At 34.4% G+C, this 27,500-nt stretch overlaps 1 protein-coding gene across 1 annotated transcript in view; it reads left to right on the top strand.

The window, feature by feature from the left end:
• The window catches only part of v (Tryptophan 2,3-dioxygenase vermilion), a 94,892-nt gene extending 75,051 nt beyond the window's left edge, over window positions 1–19,841 (top strand). Inside the window, exons 4-8 of the mRNA XM_068362245.1 lie at window positions 9,405–9,542; window positions 10,571–10,795; window positions 12,221–12,470; window positions 13,370–13,463; window positions 18,548–19,841. Of these exons, the coding sequence (XP_068218346.1) occupies window positions 9,405–9,542; window positions 10,571–10,795; window positions 12,221–12,470; window positions 13,370–13,463; window positions 18,548–18,875 (1,035 nt within the window). The 3' untranslated portion in view covers window positions 18,876–19,841. The remainder of the gene's footprint in view (window positions 1–9,404; window positions 9,543–10,570; window positions 10,796–12,220; window positions 12,471–13,369; window positions 13,464–18,547) is intronic.
• The last annotated feature ends 7,659 nt before the right edge of the window (window positions 19,842–27,500 follow it).

A 27,500-nucleotide genomic window follows, 5' to 3' on the forward strand; every position in this document is an offset into this window, starting at 1 on the left:
GCCTAAAAGTAAATCTTATTTACGAATAGCTTAAAAGATGCATTTTGTTCGCTTATCCTAAAGTAAACTACAGTTTGGTTAAGCTTTTGTTGTATCATCTGTCTTAACTTGTATTTCTAAGCCTTGTTTCTGTCGAGTTTACAACTTCGTGTTTCGTTGCCTTTTGTAAAGTTTATTGAAACAATTTTGTGATTAGCAAGCGCTGAAACTCCATGTTGCAGCTTAATAAAAATATATGCATTATATTTCCTTGATTTTAGATATGATATTTGGGTAAATCCTGTTGCTAAGCGAGAGTAGGCTTCATGTATTTATAATCAAGTTGTTGCTGATTACAATGAAGAGATTCCTATCTGTAAAATTTCAAGATTCAAGGATCAGAGCACAATTATCAATCTAATGCTTTTAACAAAACATAAATTGGAAAAAACGCTGGGATTATGATAGTATCTTTGGAAAATATGGCAGCTGATTTTGAAATAAAAGGTAACTAATGCAATCACTTGAAAGTTTGCGATAAGAAAATTCAATAAGTGTTTTCGAAAATTAAAGATATGTTCCAAATCAGGTATATCAAATAACTATACCTACTACCTAGTGAGATTTTAAGGCAGGCACCATGCTTCCATCTCTTAGTCATATTTCCATTCATAACTTATCCACTCTGCTATTAGTGGATGATACATTTAAATAATGAAAGTTTCCTAACCAGAAATTGTAAATCCGTTCATCAGCCATAAGTCTGTCTAATTTCTAAAATAATCTTGACTTTTCTTAATGAATGTAGTCTAAACCCAAATTACTGAAAAAGCCAAAATTACTTCAAACTGAATGTATTCTAAAAAGGCCACCAAACCTGAAACCGATCATACAAGTGGTGTCTTTTGTTACCCTAAATACAAAACAATTCTATTTTAGTTCGCTCTCGACTAAAGCAAAAACAGATTTCAATCTTGTTTTCTTTGCTATTTTTATTTACCTATCTACATGTTATTCTTCAATAATTTCATATCAATTGTTAGCAAGTTGGTCTTATAAGCTTTCCTGATATGAATGTTTATATTATTTGAAAAATAATACAAAAAGGCAAGATTCTTCTGTTTAGATTTATTTATTCGTTAATTTTCTCCACATTTCCTTTTATCTATTCGTTCTCCCCTGTTCTTTTAAATATGTTCTATAACTATTCTGCTTTGTAGAATCTTCTTAGCAAGTTCATCAGCCTTCATGTTTGTTCTATATGAGTGTTCGACATTTAGAATAACAATAACAATATTAAAATCGGCTTCAAACTCATTCATCATTCATTATACACATGAACACCCTGAAAAGCTGAGACAGTCACGAAGTCTAAGGCAATTGACAATTTTCCACCCTCATCAACTCTGCATTTTCGTTAAATTGGTCTAAAGCAGAGTTATGCTGGCTAATCTTGGTTAATTAGCTTGTAAACAGCTTTTTGCTCTCTCTCTCTCTCTCTCTCTCTCTCTCTCTCTCTCTCTCTCTCTCTCTCTCTCTCTCTCTCTCTCTCTCTCTCTCTCTTTCTCTTCTTACTGCTGAAGGTGGGGGATTTTTGTATATCTGTTAAAAAAAAAAAAAAAACTGTAAACGCATTCTTTAAGAAGCAAGGAGCAAAGTAGACTAGGAATAGAATACCATCTTCTAGTACAGTAATTTATCCTACCCCAACCCCCCAACCCCCCACAAAAAAAGAAAAGATAAGGCTTAGAGAGGACAAACAAAACACAATATACAAGCTTTTTGAAGATGAAATGCAAGGAGAGAAGGGAAAATAACGAAACAATTTCTAAGAAATATGTCATGCTTTCCTGTATGATGAAATTACACGGGCAACTGACTTAACTACTATACAAAGTAATAATGTATTGTGGTTGAATATCTATAGTTTTGGTAAAATAGAAGACAAATTTTCTACAATAAAAGATATGCTGACTATGAACTAGAAAAATGTTTGCAAATAAAACTTATTTATCTTGGGTATAAATTTGCAAAGGGAAAATTTCAAACTAGAAAAAATATATAATTAAATATGAAAATAATAAACAAAACACTTTTAATTAAATTTAAAATTTAATTTCATATTTCTAAGAGCAAAATGAATTGCGGTAATAAAGAATGAAATATCACGGAAATAAAAAAAAAACGTACCACAAGATAAAATTACTAAGGGCTCAGTTTCATATGACCAAATCAGATTCCTTATAACAACAGCATAGATTAAACTTCTCATGCTGATGAAATTTAAAGTCAATGAACCACTTCATTGAAATAATTCAGTCTCACGTGTATCACATCCAGAGGAGAAAGTATAAAGTTCGACGTTAATTTCTTTTGTTCAACTGTCTTCCAAGTTATGACGATACAGTCGGCGTCCAATTAATTTCGGGTATATTGTGCCAGATAGATTATCACACAGCGGTGAATTTAAATAACTTTTTGTGCTTCAAATTAATGTCATGTACAACAGCGCATTGTAAGAAAGTTCAGGGGTGGATTACAAAGATTGGGCATGTAGCCTAATTATTTAAATTGAAGTCAGCTGTATCAAAAGTTTAATAAAAACTCAAGGAAATTGTATTAATGATTTGAAACAATTTTGTGACACGAATACTTTAGCTAAAAGGCCAAAGGCAGATTTAAGACAAGAGTATGTCTCGTCAGAGGAACTAATCTTTCTAGCATCGAAAAAGTAGTTAATGAGGCACATTTTTTTTTCTAATTATATTATGAAATGACAATACCACGATGAGAATTCTAAAAGAAAAGTTTATTTTATTCTACTTTCTTAAACAATCTATCACCAACTGGCGAAAAGATGATAAAAGGGTGCCAAATCTATTTTGTTTTCATAATTCAATATCATCATTTTGCGATACGGAACGAAACCCAAAGAAAGACTTGGACAAGCAATGAAGAAACAGGTGAGAGATGTCTGAAGACGGGTTAGGAGGGATCATGTGGCTTGGGTCAAAGATGGGGATCACGGGTAAGATAGCGAGCGTCTTGAGATGGGGACGTCGGAGGAGGAGGAGGAGAAGGGGAAGGAGAGGAATAAATGTCGAGTGGCGTAGAGCCAGTAACCGGAGATGCGACAGGAAGCCCTACGACAGTCTCGAATTATGGGAATGACAGACGGCGGCACGTACTCACGTTTTCCTGGTTTTATGCTTTGATAATGAAGAACAACAGACACCCACTTTATTGGAATAATGATTTCTAGTTAATGTGATGCTAAAGGCATCGAACATTCGGTTTTCTGTATGAATGGTTCCTATAATTAATATGTTAAATCACATTAACACATTCGGTTTTCTAATTGTATTTCTTAGTTTTTGTGAAGGTAAAGGGTACTGTACGACTCGTTTTTTATTAGAGTAATTTCTTGGTTATCTAGAAGTAGTTATTGGGAAGCTAAGGGCACTATACGACCAGTTTTTCAAATAAGCCCTTTCTTGGCTATTGTCAAGCTATAGGACATTGAACTGCCATTTTTCCAACTAGGTCCTTTCTTTGTTATTGTGAAGCTATAGGACATTGTACTGCCATTTTTCTAAGTAGGTCCTCTCTTGGTTATGTGAAGCTATAAGACATTGTACGACAATTTTTCCAAGTAGGTACTCTCTTGGTTATGTGAAGCTATAGGACATTGTACTGAAATTTTTCTAAGTACGTCCTCTCTTGGTTATGTGAAGCTTTAGGACATTGTACTGCCATTTTTCTAAGTAGGTCCTCTCTTGGTTATGTGAAGCTATAAGACATTGTACGACAATTTTTCCAAGTAGGTACTCTCTTGGTTATGTGAAGCTATAGGACATTGTACTGAAATTTTTCTAAGTACGTCCTCTCTTGGTTATGTGAAGCTTTAGGACATTGTACTGCCATTTTTCTAAGTAGGTCCTCTCTTGGTTATGTGAAGCTATAAGACATTGTACGACAATTTTTCCAAGTAGGTACTCTCTTGGTTATGTGAAGCTATAGGACATTGTACGACAATTTTTCTAAGTACGTCCTCTCTTGGTTATGTGAAGCTTTAGGACATTGTACTGCCATTTTTCTAAGTAGGTCCTCTCTTGGTTATGTGAAGCTATAAGACATTGTACGACAATTTTTCCAAGTAGGTACTCTCTTGGTTATGTGAAGCTATAGGACATTGTACGACAATTTTTCTAAGTACGTCCTCTCTTGGTTATGTGAAGCTTTAGGACATTGTACTGCCATTTTTCTAAGTAGGTCCTCTCTTGGTTATGTGAAGCTATAAGACATTGTACGACAATTTTTCCAAGTAGGTACTCTCTTGGTTATGTGAAGCTATAGGACATTGTACGACAATTTTTCTAAGTACGTCCTCTCTTGGTTATGTGAAGCTTTAGGACATTGTACTGCCATTTTTCCAAGTAGGTCCTTTCTTAGTAGATCCTTTCTTAGTAGATCCTTTGTTAGTTATTTTCTAAGTTAAAGAGCGCCGAACGATCAGTTTTTCAAGTAGGTCCTTTCTTGGTTATTGTGAAGTTAAAGGGCACTGTACAACCAGTTTTCAAAATAAGTCCTTTCTAAATTATTGTGAAATTAAAGGGCACTGTACTACCAGTTTATCAAGTAAATCCTTTCTTTGTTAGTGTGAAGTCAAAGGGCACCGTACGACCAGTTTCCTAAGTTGGTCCTATCTTAGTTATTACGAAGTTAAAGAGCACCATACGACTAGTTTTTCAAGTAGGTCCTTAGTTATTACAAAGTTAAAGGGCACCATATGACCAGGTATCCAAGTAGGTCCTTTCTTAGTTATTGCAAAGTTTAAGCGCACTGTATAACCAGTTTTCTAAGTAGGTCCTTTCTTAGTTATGGCAAAGTTAAAGGGCACTGTAAGACCAGTTTTCCTAGTAGGTCCTTTCTTAGTTATTGCAAAGTTGAAGGGCACTGTAGGACCAGTTTTCCAAGTAGGTCCTTTCCTAGTTATTGAAAAGTTTAAGCACACTGTACAACCAGTTTTCCAAGTAGTTCCTTTCTTATTTATGGCAAAGTTAAAGGGCACTGTAGGACCAGTTTCCCTAGTAGGTCCTTTCTAAGTTATGGCAAAGTTTAAGCGCACTGTACAACCAGTTTTCCTAGTAGGTCCTTTCTTAGTTATTGCAAAGTTTAAGCGCACTGTACAACCAGTTTTCTAAGTAGGTCCTTTCTTAGTTATGGCAAAGTTAAAAGGCACTGTAGGACCAGTTTCCCTAATAGGTCCTTTCTTAGTTATTGCAAAGTTTAAGCGCACTGTACAACCAGTTTTCCAAGTAGGTCCTTTCTTAGTTATTGAAAAGTTTAAGCGCACTGTACAACCAGTTTTCCAAGTAGTTCCTTTCTTAGGTATTGAAAAGTTTAAGCGCACTGTACAACCAGTTTTCTAAGTAGGTCCTTTCTTAGTTATTGCAAAGTTAAAGGGCACTCTACAACCAGTTTTCCTAGTAGTTCCTTTCTTAGTTATTGCAAAGTTAAAGGGCACTGTACAACCAGTTTTCCTAGTAGTTCCTTTCTTAGTTATTGCAAAGTTTAAGCGCATTGTACAACCAGTTTTCCAAGTAGGTCCTTTCCTAGTTATTGCAAAGTTTAAGGGCACTGTAGGACCAGTTTTCCAAGTAGGTCCTTTCTTAGTTATTGCAAAGTTTAAGCGCACTGTACAACCAGTTTTCCAAGTAGGTCCTTTCTTAGTTATGGCAAAGTTAAAGGGCACTGTAGGACCAGTTTTCCTAGTAGATCCTTTCTTAGTTATTGCAAAGTTTAAGCGCACTGTAAAACCAGTTTTCCAAGTAGGTCCTTTCTAATTTATTGCAAAGTTTAAGCGCACTGTAAAATCAGTTTTCTAAGTAGGTCCTTTCTTAGTTATTGCAAAGTTTAAGCGCACTGTAAAATCAGTTTTCCAAGTAGGTCTTTTCCTAGTTATTGCAAAGTTTAAGGGCACTGTAGGACCAGTTTTCCAAGTTGGTCCTTTCTTAGTTATTGCAAAGTTTAAGCGCACTGTACAACCAGTTTTCCAAGTAGGTCCTTTCTTAGTTATGGCAAAGTTAAAGGGCACTGTAGACCAGTTTTCTTAGTAGGTCCTTTCTTAGTTATTGCAAAGTTTAAGCGCACTGTAAAACCAGTTTTCCAAGTAGGTCCTTTCTAAGTTATTGCAAAGTTTAAGCGCACTGTAAAATCAGTTTTCTAAGTAGGTCCTTTCTTAGTTATTGCAAAGTTTAAGCGCACTGTACAACCAGTTTTCTAAGTAGGTCCTTTCTTAGTTATTGCAAAGTTTAAGCGCACTGTAAAATCAGTTTTCCAAGTAGGTCCTTTCTTAGTTATTGCAAAGTTTAAGTGCACTGTACAACCAGTTTTCTAAGTAGGTCCTTTCTTAGTTATGGCAAAGTTAAAGGGCACTGTAGGACCAGTTTCCCTAGTAGGTCCTTTCTTAGTTATTGCAAAGTTTAAGCGCACTGTACAACCAGTTTTCCAAGTAGTTCCTTTCTTAGTTATTGCAAAGTTTAAGCGCACTGTACAACCAGTTTTCCAAGTAGGTCCTTTCTTAGTTATTGTAAAGTTAATGGGCACTGTAGGACCAGTTTTCCTAGTAGGTCCTTTCTTAGTTATTGCAAAGTTGAAGGACACTGTAGGATCAGTTTTCCAAGTAGTTCCTTTCTTATTCGTTGTGAAATTAAAGGCCACTGTAGGACCAGTTTTCCTGGTAGGTCCTTTCTTAGTTATTGCTAAGTTTAAGCGCACTGTACAACCAGTTTTCCAAGTAAGTCCTTTCTTAGTTATGGCAAAGTTAAAGGGCACTGTAGGACCAGTTTTCTTAATAGGTCCTTTCTTAGTTATTGCAAAGTTAAAGGAAACTGTACGATCAGTTTTCCAAGTAGGTTTTTTCTTATTCATCGTGAAATTAAAGGGCACTGTACGACCAATTTTCCAAGTAGGTCCTTTTTTAGTTATTGCTTAGTTGAAGGGCACTGTGAGACCAGTTTTCCAAATATATCCTTTCTTAGTTATTTTGAATCTAGGGGACACTGTACGGCCAGTTTTCCAAAATATGTCCTTCTCAAGTTATTAGAAATAAAACTATAAGAGAGACTACTCGAGTGCCATATGTAGATGAGATCATGGGGAGGGGTAGATGGAGATGATTTGGGCATGTTCTTCGCTCTCCCCCAGAGAGATTAGTCCACCAAACTTTCAACTGGGCTCTACAAAGCACTAGAAGAGTTGTAAGATCCAGGCCTACATTCTACGAACATTTTTCATAAGTCATTTCTAAGTTATTGTATGATTTCCAAATAAGTCCTTTCTTAATTATTGTGAAGTTAAGGGATATTGTATGGTCAGTTTTCCAAATAAGTCCTTTTCAAGTTATTAGAAATGAAACAATAAGAGAGATTACTCGAGTGCCATATGTAGATGAGATCAGGGTGAGGGATAGATGGAGATGGTTTGGGCATGCTCTTCGCACTCCCCAAGAGAGATTAGTTCACCAAACTATCAACTGGGTTCCACAAGGCACTAGAAGAGTTGGAAGACCCAGGCCTATATTCTACGAACATTTTTCATAAGTCATTTCTTAGTTACTGTATGATTTCCAAATAAGTCCTCTCTTAGTTATTATGAGGCCAAAGGGCACTGCATGATCAGTTTCCCAAATAATTTTTTTCTTGGTTATTGTGAAATTAGAGGACATTGTACGAAAATTTTACGTAACCATTGATTTTTTTAGTTATTGTTAATCTATTGAACGCTATAGTCAATTCTTTTAGTGAGGCATGTTTGCACCGACTCGCAGGGGCGCCCTTTTAGATCGGAAAAGTTTCCTGATCGCTGATTGGTTGGACAAGATAATTCTAACCAATCAGATAGCGGGAAACTTTTCCGAGCTAAACGGGCACCACTGCGTGTCAGTGCAAATGGGTCTCATTAAAAAAAAAATTGAGTATAGACATCCAGTTTTCTTAAAGAATTGTTTCTTAGTTATTGTAATAACAGATGACACTTTATGTCAGGTTTTCTGATTGAATGATTTCTTAGCTATTGTGAAGCTAAAGAAAACTGGAAGCTTAGTTTTCAGAATGAATATTTCCTAGTTATTACAGAAATTAAGAACACTACATGCCTTATTTTTTTTTTTTTATTAATTTCTTAACCGAGATTTAAATATCGCGAGATCGGAGTTATGAGAACCAGAGCAAGTTATTAAGGCCAAATAAAGAGAATGGTTGTCCAGCACCCTCTAAATATCATTTCGTTGATGGAATCGAAAGGGGGAAAATAAAAGCATATATAGTACTAATAAAGAAGCAGTACAATAAAGTAAAAAGATTGGATGATTCGTAGTAACAGCCTGGAGTACTAAAACTAGAGAAAATATCGAGGATATGGGATATATTGTTATGAGTATTAGAAATTTGCTGATCATCGAATAATTGGTTATACAATGATAAAACCTAAAACGCATAAGTCAGACTTGAACGAATATACTGTACAATACATACAATATATATTTTTTTTACAGTGTATCTTTTACTTTTTTTGAGGTGATGACATATGGGTAGGGTCTCCCATTTTATTTTCTTGGCCACAACAGAGTGGTATTGAATTGGCTTTATGAATTTGGGCTATAGAACCCTGTGTTGGGACCTTTGAGCCCACTCAGCGCCCAAGTGCATCCAAGTAAAACCTTAGTTACACTATGAAGTAAAAGTTGGAAGAGGTTGAACAGCAAGAGAGAAGAAAGGAAACAAGAAGAAAGTCACCTACCAGGAAATAGTGAATTTTGCCGTTGTGCTAATTGCATATCATATAAGGTGGGCGTATCGGTAAACACATCCCCCCCCCCCTTTTTTTTTAAGTATAATTGTTTTACTTTTGTCTTTCGTAAACCAGATTAAAATATCATTCTCAAAGATTCTTGAAATTTCTAAAAACAAATTTCGTTTTTCTCTATGATCCTTAATGTCATTATTGCTTCCCCTCTTTTCATCACTTATTCCTTGCTTTCTGAAACTGCAAAAGAATTTATTTTCACTTAAGATTTATTTCATTTCCTTCCCATATTAATGAAGGGATGCTACAATGGTTATACAGTATTAGTTTGGTTACCATATGTATGTTTAAATATTGTTTTAATGCAACAATTTTAAAGATGTTAAAACAATATGAAAGATAGAAAAGGTGATTTTGTGGTAGAGAGTATTGGATGTCGAGAGAGAGAGAGAGAGAGAGAGAGAGAGAGAGAGAGAGAGAGAGAGAGAGAGAGAGAGAGAGAGAGAGAGAGCATTTAGAATATACAAAAATATGGAAACTTTATCTTAGACAAAAAGAGTAAGCCTAACCTTCATTCAACACATCTTAATTCCGATAAAATCTTTCTTTATCAACAGCTCTGCGTCGACCAATTCCTGATCCTAGAGACGATGACGCCATTGGATTTCATGGAATTCAGGGACTACCTTTCCCCAGCCTCAGGATTCCAGAGTTACCAATTCAGACTACTGGAGAATAAACTCGGTTTGAAAGCGGTAAGGCAAACAAAAGATTTTCTCAGATGGTAATACCGTTCTCAATATTCTTATGAAATATACCGTCCTATTAAAGTCCTTTGTCCACAAATCCACTCTCTCAACAGCATCCTTCGAAAATATTTCCTAAGCTATTTACCCTTTGAATTCGTTATTTTGATATCCATTACATTGTCCTCTAATAGATTAATTACTTGAATTTATACTCTCCTTGCAATACATGTAGGTACAACATTAAATTTTTTTCTTCATAAAATTTATTCTAGGCATTTTAAGTGCCTTTAAATTTTACTTGAGTTTTTGACATCTAGTTTATCAATTTAAATATTGGAACCTTCAAAATAAAGTCGCCAGTTCCAGGAGTTGATTATTATTAAAAAATGTTTTGAGAAAACACTAGACAGTGAAAGAAATATCTCGATTTTTGGCAAATACACTCGTAAGTGTCAAGCTTTGATTCTTCTTGTATCCATCATAATTCAATTAGGGTTGCGATTGCCTACTGGAATCGTCCATGCCTGGCAATCTGTTGGACGGGAGTTAAAGACCTGCTCAAGCTCGATTATTTTTCATAGAGTCTGCAACCTCACCATCTTCATGAGCTAAGGATGAGGAATTTGGGGGGGGGCCAATAAGTCTACCTGCTGAGTTATCAGTAGCCATTGCCTTGCCCTCCCTGGTCCTAGCTTGACGGAAGGGAGGGAGTTAGGTGCTAACCATATGTATATATGGTCAGTATCTAGGACCTGTCAGTGTCCCTTGCCTCTGCCATTCATGACCTCACCAAAAGATGAGGAATTTTTGAGCCTACAGATCTACCTGCTGAGTTATCAGTAGCCATTGCCTGGTCCTCCCTTGTCCTAGCTTGATGAAGGGGAGGGAATTAGGGGCTGGTCATATGTATATATGGCCAATCTCTAGGACACTGTCACTGTCCCTTGCCTCTGTCATTCATGATCAACTTTTAAACTACTATTGAGCTTTTCAGTGTCAATATCACAGATGATCTAATCCCAGACTGCTTCTAGGAACACCGTGTCCGGTACAACCAGGAGCACTACGTGAAGGTGTTCGGCAACGAGCCAGACATATACAAGAGGATCATGGCTTCGGAAGAGGAGCCATCTCTGCAAAACCTCCTGTGCAGGTGGCTGGAAAGAACACCTGGTCTGGAAGAGCGAGGTTTCAATTTCTGGAAAAAGTACAAAATGGCCGTCGACAACATTCTAGATGATCAACTCAGGGATGCAGAGGTAAGATTATCAATTAATCTTATTATCATTATTCTAGTAGAAAAATTACCTTTAACATGTAGGATGTTGTTCTCAGACAGTAGAAGCATCAAGGGTAAGACCCTTGATTAATTATCATTATTCACTTAGTATAAAGAAATATAAGTGAAAATTGTGTTGCATATGTACATTAATCATTCTTCACTGGAATTCCTCATTGAAATTAAAGTTATTTCATACCAAGACACACACAGCTATATATATTATATATACATATATGATATATATAGTGTATACATGTATGTATGTATATATATACTGTATATTTATATATATATACATTATATGTGTATATGTATACATATACAGTATATATATATATATATATATATATATATATATATATATATATATATATATATATATATATATATATATATATAAATACATCGAGAGAGAGAGAGAGAGAGAGAGAGAGAGAGAGAGAGAGAGAGAGAGAGAGAGAGAGAGAGAGAGAGAGAAAACCACTTACCAATGACATCATCAGTAGTTAAGGCAATAATCATAACCTAAATTAGTTTGACCTAGCTTGCCTAAGCACAGCTGCACAAAACATTGCATCACTAACGGATCAAAATCTGACAACTTAAGGGTGCTTTACCGGACTCTTAAATCAATGTGTTAATGTAATAAAGCACAATACAAAAACGACAAATAAAACACAAACATATTTACCCATAAACCATAAAACGGTCTTCATGAGAGCATAGATGAAGGTTGTAGCTTGTAATAACAAATTATGTGAGCGTCATGTGGCGTTTCATGGACCCCCTTTTCTGTCATTTTCCCCATCTTTAGCTCATACTTAGCACCAATTAGTTAACTTCTATCAAGTATTGGTACAAATTTAAAATCACGGAAAGAAAAAGATGCGTGATTTTAATTCTGTAGCCAGTATTAGCTATTCGGTGACAACTTTGGAGTCCAGATGCTAAAAGTTGCATAAGTTTACAACTTAACAACTCTACATTCTTCCGCCATTAAAATCTATATTACATCAACCACTTGCGTAAACTTTACGTAAACTTCCCAATAACCATGACATAATTTCATTATCCTTAAGTATATCCCTGCTTAGCTGTTGAAAATAATTTCTTGTAGATATAATATTTTCTAGGTAAAGAATGTTAAGGAGTTACATATTTTTCTATACCGTTTATGATTTCCAAAAGTAGAGGACAGCATAACTATAATTTCACTCTAACCATGAATGATTTCCAAAGGCAAAGGCAGATATAGATAAAATATATATTTTCTGCCAGCCATTAGTCTCTATCAGCAGAGGCATCAATTGAGTTACAGATTTTCTTCTTACCATTGAATGACTTCAATAAGCAGAAGACTTAGAAGATCTTTGCCATATCTAACCTTGACTGCCTCCCACAGGCTGAGGACGTCGAAGAGTTGCGAGCACATCTAGTATCACAGCAGAAGAGAAGAAAAGAACTCTTCGACAGTATATTCGACGTGAGAATCCATAACGCCCTGATGGCCAGAGGAGAACGGCGCCTCACACACAAAGCCCTACAGGGAGCCCTCATGATCTCCTTCTACAGAGAGGAACCTCGCTTCAATCAGCCTCATCAGTTGTTGCAGCTTTTGATGGACGTGGATTCTTTGATGACAAAGTGGCGGTGTAAGTAACGGGACAGAAAAAAAAACTGTGATTTTCTCAAAACAAAAGAAGCACTTGGTTGTCTAAAAAGTTCAGTTGGACAAAGAAAGATGGATGCTCTTAGCTTTGTCTAATAGCTTGTTGCGTATTTCTAATTACATGATACTAATCTAGCTATTTAATGATGATAATAGACTCAGTGAACGGTTTTAACACATTATTTTCCTAATCTTATCCATTTTCATAAGACTTGCGTATCATCCTTTAATGGACAATGGTTTAAATTTCATCAGGTTTTCTTGTACATAAACTTGTCTTTATTCTCTACCACAAGATTCATCAACAAATGGAAGATTCAAATAAAATACTGATTTAATTCTATCATGTTCTGTTGAAGCTTAAAAATTAATTCTCGAATTTGGCAACATGTTAAATTCATTCCTAATAATCATAATGAGAAATCGCCCTATTTATCGTTCTAGTTAAATCTACTTATTACTTAGATGACATTGGACCGATTCTGAAATTCATCATGGTTACACAGAGCATTGTATTGAATGTCAGATGGATTAAAATTGCTCACCTTCTTTTTTTTTTTTTTTTTTTTTTTTTTTTTTTTTTTTTTTTTTGATAAGAATAAAATCATCCACATGTTAATGGCTAACACATATTGTTTATAACTTAATTCTGTTTATTGAAACTATTAAAACCAACTTTATTTGGGTTTTTGTTTCTTATTACTGTTAAAACATACTTTATTTAGTTTTGAATCAAACTGTTAACAAAGTTAATACCATACCATTAACGCTATTCTCCAAGTTATCAAGAACACCTTTAAGTATTATGCCAGATATCAGCTGACTTTTCTCAAACCATAAACAAATGTCAAGACTTTAATTCTTCATTTTTTTTTTTTTCAGACAACCACGTAATGTTAGTACAACGAATGATCGGATCCCAACTGATTGGAACAGGAGGTTCATCTGGATATCAGTATTTGCGATCTACTCTCAGGTACTTTTGATAATGCAAATCAACACAATATCGCGTTGAATAGATATAAATTATTTCTGCATGTATATGATCATTGGGGGTATTTCGAATTAAAGGCTATCAATTGAGTCAGCTGGTGGGTCGGGAAGTTGATATGTTAGACAATGGTCTTGAAGGTTTAAAGGCCGTTCATGAATGGCAGAGGAAATGGACAGTGACATTGCACTATCAGGCAGGACAATGATCTGGAGACTGACCATATATACATATGATCAGCGCCCAAGCCCCCTCTCCACCCAAGTTAGAACCAAGGAGGGCCGGGCAATGGCTGCTGATGACTCAGCAGATAGACCTATAGGCTCCCCCCAAATCCCCCATCCTCAGCTCACAAGGATGGTGAGGTTGCAGTGACTAAAGAAACTAATGAGTCTGAGTGGGACTCGAACCCCAGTCTGGCGTTCACCAGTCAGGGACGTTATCACATCGGCCACCACAACCAGGTAGTTTCTAGGATCCAGTTTGCTTCAATCACAATATGAGGTAGAATTTTATTCATGATAATTATTACCGTATATCTTTTATCTAATTGTATTAATATCTCGTAATTCCTATATACTTGGTTTCTGGATACCATTACCTATCATAAATTAACAAAACGATTACCTATCATAACTTAATTTTCTATCTAAAGTTATGAATATGATAGCCAATTTACGATTATTATTACCGATTATAACTTTTGATATGAATTGTGCTATTGCTAGCTACATATAAAAAATCATCTATTCTTATTAATGAATATGATAACATAATTTGCGTATACGATACATATAATTATAAGTAGATACATATGATAATTGTCTAAAAACTACGTTTTTATGTGATTTTTATTACTATTTATGAAATGATCACTATAAGACCTTTAAGAGGAACGAAATTCATTATAACTTATGATAATTACTAGAATAAATTCTCAACCTATCTACCTTTACCGATGACATTTCACAGCAGAAGCACACAGGAGTCATTCGTAAAGTCCATAAATTTCACCCCAAAACCAATTGGGAATTCCACAACAGACCCTAAAGTTATCTTAAAAACGGAAAGGAGTTATGACAGCCTTTTGGAAACGTCCCTGGACGGCAATTTGCTGGACTGGGGTTCGAGATCAGCTCAAGCTCGATAGATTCTTGTAGTGTGTGCAATCTCACCATACTTGTGAGCTAGGTCATCAGCAGCAATTGCCTGGTTTTCCCTAGCCCCAGCTTGAGTGGAGAGGGGGCTTGGGCGCTGATCATAAGGCTTTCGATAGTTTATATATGACATATCTGTTTTGACGTTGTTACTGTTTTTAGAATGGTTTGTTGTTAATTTGTTCTCATCATTTATTTATTTCCTTATTTCCTTTCTTCACTGGGCTATTGTTCCCTGTTGTAGCCCTTGGGCTTATAGCATATTGGTTTTCCAACTAGGGTTGTAGCTTGGCTAATAATAATAATAATAATAATAATAATAATAATATGGTCAGTCTCTAGGCCATTGTCCTGTTAGGGCATTGTCACTGTTCCTTGCCTCTGCCATTCATGAGTGACCTTTAAACCCTTCTATCAGAGCTGAGACGCCAGTAGATTGCGTAACCTAAAGAGTGAAATAATGTTTTCTGCAGGGTGTTTATGAGCCATTCTATAACTCTCCATACAGAGATCATTTTCTTTTTCCCTTGGTCTTTACTTGTGTTATATGCTCTTCCACCACAATTTTAGGTATTGATCTTTTCTAAGTCTACCTATTATCCATGTGAATAATGGTTCTCATATCCATTCATTTGTGACAATTCATTAAAGCACGTTTTACGTAGGGACCAAGTAGATGATCAACCTAATGTCCTTAACTAGCCCTCTCCGAAGATAAATGAAAACTTATGTGTAAACAAATAACACTGAAATAAACCCCAGACATCAGGAACTTGAAGAAAACACCAGCTGTAAATATCATGTTATTCTAGGGGGAAATAGGTGCCTACCGCTTTGGGAACTGGCTTTGCCTTGGAGGAATAAGGGGTTTGCTTCATCACAAATAGTATTTGTCCTATATCTTTCCTCACTTCTTTGTATTCAATTAATACAAGCGATAAAGGGTATCCTGACAACGATTTGCCACAAATTTCTAATTCAAATTGAAGAATATAGCGCGGTTCCTTATAAAATAAGTGAAATACAATTCCAATATTCATGTAGTGTTAGATACTAATAATGATATTAATAATTGATCAGGAGTGTAAAAGTAAAAGGGGATAAAGGCATCATACAAATAAGAGAACAAACAAAACATCGGACATTATTTTTCTAAATCTTAATGCAACCCGATAGGCGATCTTCTAATACGCTGTGGCTTCATTCAAGAGTTGTATTTCAGTCGATGACACTCGGATACCAACAGATCTTATTATAGCCGAGGAAGCCACGCATCGAATAGTGAAATATATGACAAAAATATCCCATCTTTTGCAAATTTTATTATATTGCTACTACATATAAAGATCATACCTCCCTTATTCGAACGTAGGGTTAAATTTTGTTATTTTCTATTTAAGAGTATTACAAATATGGCTTGTTCAAAAGTAGCAAGGTCTGACAATAAGGATATCAAAAGTAGCAATATCTCATAATAAGAAAGATTCCAAAAGTAACAATGTCTAATAATAAGCATTCCAAAACTAGTAAGGTCTCATAATAATTATACCAAAAGTAGTAAGGTCTCATAATAAGAAGGATTCCAAAAGTAGAAAGTTCTCATAATAAGAGTGATCCCAAAATTAGTAAGGTCTCATAATAAGAGTGATCCCAAAAGTAGTAAGGTCTCATATCAAGAAGGATCCCAGAAGTAGTAAAGTCTCATAATAAGGATTCCAAAAGTAGTTAGATCTCATAATAAGAAGTGATTCCAAAAGTCGTAAGGTCTCATAATAAGAAGGATTCTACGAGCAGCAAGTTTTCTTGATAAGAAATATTCCAAAAGTAATAAGATCTCATAATAAGAAGGGTCCCAAAAGTAGTAAGGTTTCAAAACAAGAAAAAATTCTATAAGTAATAAGATCTCATAAGAAGGATTCCAAAGGGGCAAGGTTACAAAATAAGAAAAATCCCAAAAGTAGTAAGGTTCCACTATAAGTAGGATCCCAAAAGTAGTAAGGTCTCATAATAAGAAAGACCACAGAAGTAGTGAAGCCTCATGATAAGAAGGGTCCCAAAATTAGTAAGGTCTCATAATAAGAAGGATCCCAATTGTAGTAACGTTTCATGGTAAAGATCCCAGAAGTAGCAAGGTCTCGTAATTAGAAGGCTCACAAAAGTACTAAGTTCTAATAATGAGACCAACGATAGAAAGGTCTCATATCAAGGATCCCAAAAGTAGTGAAGTCTCATAATAAGAAGGATCCTAAAAGCAGTAAGGTCTAATAATAAGAAATCCAAAAGTAGTAAGGTCTCATAAGATAGATCCCAAAAGTAGTAAAGTCTCGTTATAAGGATTCCAAAAGTAGCAAGGTCTGATATTAACAAGGATCCCAAAAGTAGCAAGGTCTCATAATAGCAAAAAAAAACAAAAGTAGCAAGGTCTTATAATAAGGATTCCAAAAGTAGTAGGGTCCCATAATAAGACGGATCCCAAGAGTAGTAAGGTCACATAATAAGGATCCCAAAACAGCAAGGTCTCATTATAAGGATCCCAAAAGTACTAAGGTCTGACAATAAAAAGGATTCCAAAAGTAGTAAGATCTCATAATAAGGATACCAAAAGTAGCAAGGTCTCACACTAAGAAAGATCACAAAAGTAGCAAGGTCTCATAAGGATTCCAAAAGTAGTAGGGCCTTACAATAATGGTTCCAAAAGTAGCAAGGTCACATAATAAGAAGGATCCCAAAAGTAGCAAGGTCCCATGATAAGAAGGATTCCAAAAGTAGTAAGGTCTCATAATAAGAAGGATCCCAAAAGTAGTAGAGTCTCATAATATGAAAGATCCCCAAAGTAGTAAGGTCTCATAAGAAGGATTCCAAACGTAGTGAGGTCTAATAATAAGATGGATCACAAAAGTAGTAAGGTCTCATAATAAAAAGGATCACAAAAGTGGTAAGGTATCATATTAAGAAGGATCCCAAAAGTAATAAGGTCTCATGATAAGGATTCCAAAACTAGTAAGGTCTCAAAATAATAAGGAACTCAGAAGTAGTAAAGTCTCATATCAAGAAGGATCCCAGAAGCAGCAAGGTCTCACAATAATAAGGATCCCAAAAAGTAGTAACGTCTCTTGATAAGAAGGATCTCAAAGGGAGCAAGGTCTCATAACAAAAAGGATCCCAAAAGTAGTAAGGACTCATAATAAGAAGGATCCCAAAAATGCTAAGGTCTCATAATAAGAAGGATTCCAAAAGTAGTAAGCTCTCATAATAAAAAGGATACCAAAAGTAGTAAAATCTCATATCAAGAAGGATCCCAAAAGTAGTAAGGTCTCATAATAAGAATGTTACTAAAAGTATTAAGGTCACATTATAAGGATTCCAAAAGTCATAAGGTCTCATAATACAAACGATCCCAAAAGTAATAAGGTCTCATAAAAAGAATTAAAAAATATTGATATCAAACAAGAAGGATCCCAAAGTGGTAAGGTCTCATAATAAGAAGGATTCCAAAAGTAGCAAGGTCTCATAATAAGGATGATTATAAAAATAGTGAGGTCTCATAATAAGAATGACCCCAAAAGTAGTAAGGTCTCTTAATAAGAAGGATCCCAAAAGTAGTAAGGTCTCATTAATCCCTGAAAGTTTCACTACTCTATAATAAAAATTGTGGCCAGATGTTCACAAACAAACAAACAAACAGGGGCAAAACATAACCTCCTCCCAACTACGTTGACTTAGGTAATGATAGACCAATCATGGGCTTTCTTATCTGGGGAGTTAGAAAATAAAATTCCTACTTTATGAAACAAAACTGTAGCTATCTTTAATCATGCTAGATCGGTACATACATTTGCTACCTAGTGATTCATATAAATACTAACGCCTGAATTTCCAAACTCTCTTAACATGATACTTCTTTCATTCCAGCGATCGCTACAAAGTCTTCCTCGACTTATTCAACCTGAGTACTTTCCTGTTGCCGAGAAACTGCATTCCACCCCTCACCCGCCAGATGAAGAGCCGACTGAGCATCATGGAGGAATCCAACCCCGTGGTTGACACCACTATCAACCCCAAAGAGGATAGCAAACAGACCATGAAATCCAGCGAGGGTGTTTCTCCATCACCGACGAACTTCGTCTCTGCAGATTCGCCTTGCTCCATGGAAAACGGCGAGGAAAAACTCACATCCGACAGTGATCTAGAGAAGAGCCTGGAGAACAGCATGGAGAGATCCTGCGAGGCATCAATGTAAAGCGATTATATTGGAGAGGGAAGAAGTAAATATCTAGCGTTTTACTCACTAGCTCTGCATCTTAGTCCAATTTACTCATGCATTTCGTCTACCCGCGTTCGGTTTGAGGGAGACAAATACCTTGGAGATCATTTTGTATTTCACTAGCACAGTAATATCTTTTTGTACCACAATGAATGTATTCTGTTTGGAGAGAGTATGATCCAAGTACAACTACAATTTTGTATGCAAGGTTAGCATAAAACGTTTTTTATAAAATGTAGAATAACTTGACTTGTAATTAGAACAAGTTCAGTGTAACTACAGTACAAATTTACTCTTGCTTCATTAAGCCTCATTAAAGCTAAGTTCAGGGAAAAACTGCTGTACAAGTTGTTCTCTTATTTCTTTTTCTTTTTCTTAGCCATAACATGCTATCAGATTATCTGCAATTATACTGTAGGCAGAACACTTTCCTTTTTCTTGGGTATCTAGTATACATTCATGAGTAGTTTCGTATAGCTAAAAGACTTAATATAAAAATCCATGCTAATTACAAACGCAATATCACACTATCACATTTATGGGAACAGAACTTCAATAGAGTCAGAGGTAAACTGCATGTAGAAAGTCCATACAAGTTACTGTGGACATTAGTATTGGATTTCTTCACTTGATAAGGTGCTACAGAGCCATGCTTTTCGAAGCATTTTCAGCTTATAAAATCACTATTGCAGATATGAAGTTAGACTAGTTCTTGAATTTTATTCTAGTGACACATGACATTGTGGAATGTAAACAAACAAAGCCTTCTATATGAATAAATCACTTCAAAGTAGAGGAGGTGCATCTAATATTTTCACGTTGTCCTGTACCTAAACGGCAAGCATTGCAGTGCAATGACCTTAGATGTCAGGATACCAGAAAACCTGAAATCAATCAATTAAATACTGCAGATTATTCAAGCATCCATTCCTCAATGGAACTTTAAAACATGTTCCCTGTGAAATTGGCTCCTACGAACATTACAGACTGCTTAGTGTATCCATAGACTGTCATCTTGCCTACTGTATTGGAGCCTTATTCTTTGTGAAATATTATGTTCAAACCACGAATATCGAAATTAAAGTTGTTCCCTTTGTATATTGTACACTTTTTCTTTTAAAAATATTGCATGTCTAGTTTTGGGAAACTCATCAGCATATATTTCAAAAAATCATTGACATTACATACATTACGTAGTATGAAAGTGGAAAAATGAATATAACATTCTTAGAATCATATCTTTGGGCATCCTCTATCATGATCGAGATAAGAATGATTGCTATGTATCTTTTGCTGTGGGGTCTCGACTCCTTTGTCTGGCTGGAAGCTCCCTGGCTGAAGTACTTAGCATTTGGCCATACTTTCCAGTCCCGCCGGTTTGAGTTCCTCAAGCCCTCAATCAAACACTCAGAATAGCAGAGGTGCCTTACCATTTTCATGGAGGTTTTAAACAATGGACCAGCGAATATTCAATTATTCATGTACATTGATATGTTTTTATAATTTATTACGATAACACAACCGTAAGGGATTATTATCATGATCAAGTCACAACGCTAGTAGCGGTCTTTGAAAAATGCAGACTTGGTAAATTTACATCTCACTATAGTTTTTTATCCTATCAATTTGGGTTCTTTAGTATTCTGTGTGACATTTCCTCTCAGCATAGCCTTTTATATGTACAGTTGGGCAATAGATATTTTTGTCACACCTTTCTCTGAGGATATACACCTTGTCACACCACACCGTTACTGTGTGGCGAGTAAATAAACATAATACTTTATGGAAATGGCAGAGGTGGTGAGTAGGATTACACACTAAATTCGCTGCGCAGTGTACTCGATTTGAATTCCATAGTATATCATAGCTTGTTAAGGTTTATGTGTGGGTGGTTGCCAGTACTATATATATATATATATATATATATATATATATATATATATATATATATATATATATATATATATATACATATATATATATATACATATATATATATATATATATATGTATACGTATATGTATATGTATATGCATATATATATATATATATATATATATATATATATATATATATATATATATTATGCATATATATATATATATATATATATATATATATATATATATATATATATTATGCATATATATATATATATATATATATATATATATATATATATATATATATATATGTATGTATGTATGTATGTATCTATGTATGTATATGTATATGTGTATATATATATATATATATATATATATATATATATATATATATATATATATATATATATATATATATATATATATTATATATATATATATATATATATATATATATATATATATATATATATATATATATATATATATATATATACATTACATGTTTTCCCCATCATCACAGATCATAATAAAGTATCATAATTAGCTTAAGTGTTTTACCGTCGTATCTTGGAATTTCAAAAAGAAAATAAAAATAATGCAGGAAAAAGCCGTTACTGAGCACCTACTGCATTAACAAATTCTCACGATTTCTGAAAGCCAGATAAAGTTATCAATAAGTTGAAGCCTTCTCATCGAAGGATTTCTCGATAAACATGAACATGCACACACACACTATATATATATATATATATATATATATATATATATATATATATATATATATATATATATATATATATATATATATATATATATATATATATAATCTTCAGAATATAAATATTTTAATATCGGCGATTAAGAGATAGGGATTAATGTTGAAAGCATTTTGATATGCACTAGAGTATTAATTACCAATGCATTCTATTGCATAAGCCTGCCTGAAATAACGTTATATTACTTCCATTCCAGTTATTCAGGGATTGAAAACTATCTTCGCTATGCAATCTTTCTTAAATGGTAAATTGTCTTAACCATCAAGACAGATAGCTTGGTGTAACTCTGTTATCTTTAAATCTCTCCAATACGTTTTGTTCTCGACAAACTTAACACGGATAAGTTTTAAGGATTTTGTTCAATTCGTAATTCTGGCTCACTGCCTATGCTAAGTTTCTCAGGGTTCACTGCCATCCACTGCCACTCGCACCAACCTCTCAAAGGCTAATGCAATTTTCTATGCTTTGATATTCCGCATAAGGTTGCCAGCTCCATCGCTAATCCAGAATAATCTAGAGAGATTGAAAGTCTTGCATGCAAGCCACATCTTTAATAAAAACCTACGTATTTCTTCAATATTATTCCACCTTCCACAGGCTGATTCCATTTGCATCAATAAGAGAACCTTTGGAACTATTCGATTCCACCTTTCATTAATAGTTCGGAAGTAGTGATTTATACCTTAATGACTGGTAACGTGAAATTTATATTTCAATTGTTGATAGGATATGTTACATACCCAAAGAAATGAGACGATGAAAAGAGCTATTGCAGTATATTAAATTAACACTATCCAAAGCAAATTAAATAATTCATTTGATGTTATGTTACTCTAGGCTAGTTGAAAAATACTTTTGTTCCAAAGAGATGAAACAAAGAAAACAAAATGTCAACTATACGACAAGACTCTTCACTAATGATTTCAAGCAAATCATGGCTGGGGAGACGTAGTATAACCGTAGTTATTAATGTTATTGACATAAACGTTATTTCCTGTCTTCTTGCAACGTTATTTTTCTATCATTAGTAGAAGTTCGAATGACTATTTCCCTTCCATATAATTTTATCATTGTTATCATTTTGGTTTTGTTTGCTCTAAGCTGCTTGCGCTCTCCAGAGCAAAAAGAAATAATTGTACATAATGTCGCTTTGTGCCGTAGAGTGTTTACTTATGGCTTGTAAACACGCTGCAATTATACGTAATTGCATATACACAAGGTAAGTTCAAAATGCTCACTTGATATTTTTCTATATTTTCTTCGTTACAAACGATGTTCTCTGGGTTTAATTTTATACTAAATTGCTTATATCATTATCATGAGTCATCTCCTGTTATGTTACTTCAATATTTCTTTGTTGTTTGAATGTAGACATTTGGTAAATAATTGAGATAATAAATAAAGTGATAACGAAAAGAACACGAATGAGAATCACTATCCTATATCATCATCATCATTATCATCATCTCCTCCTACACCTATTGACGCAAAGGGCCTCGGTTAGATTTCGCCACTCGTCTCTATCTTGGGCTTTTAATTCAATACTTCTCCATTCATCATCTCCTACTTCGCGCTTTATAGTCCTAAGCCATGTAGGCCTGGGTCTTCCAATTCTTCCAGTGCCTTGTGGAGCCCAGTTAAACGTTTGGTGAACTAATCACTCTTGGGGAGTGCGAAGAGCATGCCCAAACCATCTCCTACTACCCTTCATCATGATCTTATCTACATATGGTACTTGAGTAATTTCTCTTATAGTTTCATTTTCTAATCCTGTCCTGCCATTTAACTCCCAATATCCTTCTGATGGCTTTATTTTTAAATCTAATAAATCTATTGGAGATTGTTTCATTGTCATACCAAATATGCCATGTCCTATATACACATTCGAAAGAGAAATGAGCTCTCTTTCTTTTTCTTAGTCAAGCTGTTTACTACAAAACATCAAATGTACATTGTTAGAAAAAAAAAAACCGTAATTTTTATCGGAAATTCTCCGTGATAAATATACTGTTCTCAACCGTATTTCAGTAAAATAAAGGCGACCGTAATTTTACCCTACTTTGTTATTATCTTTTACGGGTTGGCGACCGTAATATCAGATTTTTTTACGTCAATAAACCCGTTTTTAAAATGGTACAAATCCTAGAGTATATATTGCTGGACTTATACCGTTTTTATCATGCAAATTTCTAACAGTCAATTGTAAACAAAATCTATCTCGGGAATCAAAAGCGTGATTAGGAGCACCACACCATTACCATACGCCTTTTCCCCCAGTTTAAATTAAGTGGCGCAAGATGATACACTCGGTTTTTATAAGTCTTTCCTTAATCAGGTTGATAACCCAATGCAAGGCTCATGTAAGTTCGAGGTGATTATGTGATTAAAGTATAATTTCTTTTTAATTAATTCAAGTACTAACCAGAATTAATGTCTTAACTGTGCTGTCCAGATAGCCAGCACTGTTAAAAAATGAGAACTTTAATCGGAAATTCTCCTTAAAAAATTTGCTGTTCTCAGCTGTATTTCAGTAAAATACAGGCGAACGTAATTTTACCCTAATTTGTTATTATCTCTTACGGCTTGGTGACCGTAATATCACTCCTTTACGTCAATATATCCGTTTTTAAAACGGTAAAAATGCCTGGCAACATTTATTCCAGGATTTTTACCTTTTTTAAGGGAAATTTTTAACAGTGAGCAGTATACCGAATTGAGCTAAAGCTGGAGTGGCCAGAATAAGTGACAATCTGGTCAAATGGAGTCTTGAAGCTGACCAGCCCTGCCAATTATTATTATTATTATTATTATTATTACTATTATTATCATTACTTGCTAAGCTATAACAATAGTTGGAAAAGCAGGATGCTATAAGCTCTGGGGCCCCAACAGAGAAAATAACCCAGTGAGGAAAGGAAACAAGGTAAAAATATTTTAAGAACAGCAACAACATTAAAATAAATAATTCATATATAAACTTTAAAAACTTTAATGAAACAAGAGGAAGAGAAATTAGATAGAATAGTGTGCCTGGGTGTACCCTCAAGCAAGAGAACTCTAACCCAAGACAGTGGAAGACCATGGTACAGAGGCTATGGCACTACCATAGATTAGAATGTGGAGAAAATGCCCAGCCCATCACCCATCTTCTCCGATCATGCCCACTATCTCATAATATGGACACCTCTGAGTTGGTTAATGTCAATGAAAGAACGCTTAAATAGTAGGCTGTTTGGTGTGATAGGCCTTGATGATGACAGAACGTATCACTGAAATAGCAACACATTTCCGATGGCCGTGAAGGAGAACCAAGTCCTTAAAGATAAAAACCGCTTCAAGCAATATATGATAAGACCCCAGGATACTTCTAATATGCAGATCATCCAGCAATATTCTCACGTCGTGGAAAAACTGAAAATTTGCCGGATTAACTCTAGCATCCTTGCCTTTGCATACGCTACAGAATCCTCATGAACAATATTATTATTATTATTATTATTATTATTATTATTATTATTATTATTATTATTATTATTATTATTATTATTACCTGTTAAGCTACAACCCTAGCTGGAAAAGAAGGATGCTATAAGCCCAGGGGCTCCAACCTGAAAAATAGCCCAGTGAGGAAAGAAAACAAGGAAAAATAAAAGATTTTAAGAAGCGTGACAAGATTAGAATAAATATCTCCTATATAAACTATATAAACTTTAACAAAAGAAGAAGATAAATAACATAGAATAGTGTGCCCAAGTGTACCCTCAATACCCAGCCTTCTGATAAATTTACATTATGTTTCCACGATCTGCGAAAACGCAAGGATGAATAAAATATAAAGCTCGTGATTTTAGATAATCAGAACCGTCCATTAAAATATCATCAACTCGGTAACCCACTGGGTTGAAGCACAATGCGAAACCGGTAAGTCGAGACACATTGTGGTTCAGCGTTTTTTCAACCTTGGCTGTCTGCAACATTCCGGTTGGCTTCATCAATTCCGGTACACTTCACAGGAAGTTAAAGAGATTTCTAATTGTAGCAGATAACGCTGTGAGTAGCAAACGAAAAACGATTGGCAACTCTGCCTATAAAAAAAAAGTCGCCTAGATTGTGAACATGTAATCAAAGGGATTTTTAATATTTTTACTAAGTGCAGTATAAAAAAAAAAATAATAATGTTATATGACTAACAGCACTTCGTATTATTATTAAAAATACGTTTGATCTCTTGTTTACAAGCTCAACGACATTGTTTTACAAGCGACATTTTACAGGCAACGTTGACAACATTTTCTCATTTGCTAAACACAGTTACCAGTTATAATGTGCGGCTGCCAAACATCTCCTTAGCTTCTTGTAAAGTGTACAAATTAATGACGCCAACTGTACAAATAACAACCAAGCAACTTTAAAAAAAGGTCAAATAATTTCCACGCCCCAAAAAAAAATGATCAGGCAGGCTCTTTACTATATTGCTTACCAACTTTCCAATATCCACCCTTCACTAAATTCAATCTCATCTTGGGTAGTGCCATAGCCTCTGTACCATGGTCTTCAACTGCCTTTTGGGTTAGAGTTCTCTTGCTTGAGGGTACACTTGGGCACACTATTCTATCTTATTTCTCTTCCTCTTGGTTTGTTATAGTTTTTTATAGTTTATATAGGAGATATTTATTTTAATCTTGTTGCTCTTCTTAAAATATTTTATTTTCCTTTGTTTACTTTCCTTACTGAGCTATTTTTCCTATTGAAGCCCTTGCGCTTATAGCATCCCGCTTTTCCAACTAGGGTTGTAGCTTAGCAAGCAATAATAATAATAATAATAATAATAATAATAATAATAATAATAATAATAATAATAATAATAATAATAATAATATGTTATTCAAAATCTGCGGGTCTCTTCATAGCCCCAGAAGTATAATTGAATGAATGGATACCATTATATATGCAGTTATAAATGCTAAATAAATGGGTTATATCAGGTCCCTAGAAGTAATATACTACAAATGGGTTCCAATATGGCCCAATGACAAGATTGAATAAATGCATTCTATTAAAGCACCAGAAGTTATATTAAACATTGAGTATCTTTTTCTATAAACCACCATTAAAACTTTATGAATGGATAATTATATATTACCTAATTTCTTGCAAAAAAGATAAAATAAAATACTAATTTACTGCAACTACGTGCAACAGTGTCCCGCCCAAATATGTGAAAAATATTTTAGATATCACTTGATTAAATCTATACGAGAAAATTCTTTTAAATTCAGTTTTGTATCGAAAATCTGAAGTCTAAAAAAATAATGGATGAACATACAATATTTTATATCCCGATTGGCCTAGAATAAATAATGTGCTGAATATTATAAATAAAGATTACAACACGAGTTATTGGGCATACATATGCTTGACGGATATTGACAGAGAATAACAGGCAAAAATGAGTCACTGATAAATTCACAAGACTGTCTGGAAGCTATAATAATAATAATAATAATAATAATAATAATAATAATAATAATAATAATAATAATAATAATAATAATAATAATAAAAGTAAAAATAAAATAATAATAATATGATAAAAATAATGGCATTAAAAATAGAATAATAATAATAATAATAATAATAATAATAATAATAATAATAATAATAATAATAATAATAATAATAATATAATTATTACTTGCTAAGCTACAACCCTAATTGGAAAACCTCACCAGAGGACTCAAATCCTCGCCCCCAGATTTGCATCTGTTCTTAGATGCATTAAAGATCAAACAAGTGGGGAGCACACTTGGACGACCTGGTCACCTCAGAAGTGTCGTCCTAGGAAGGGAGGCATCTGAGCATCAATGTTCTCAAGATGCAAGCAGCCTTCCGAGGCTTGCAAGCAATCCAAAAATGTGTAAGGTAGTGCTGATGG

This window comes from Palaemon carinicauda, chromosome 38, assembly GCF_036898095.1.
Source record: "Palaemon carinicauda isolate YSFRI2023 chromosome 38, ASM3689809v2, whole genome shotgun sequence".
Taxonomy (NCBI): domain Eukaryota; kingdom Metazoa; phylum Arthropoda; class Malacostraca; order Decapoda; family Palaemonidae; genus Palaemon; species Palaemon carinicauda.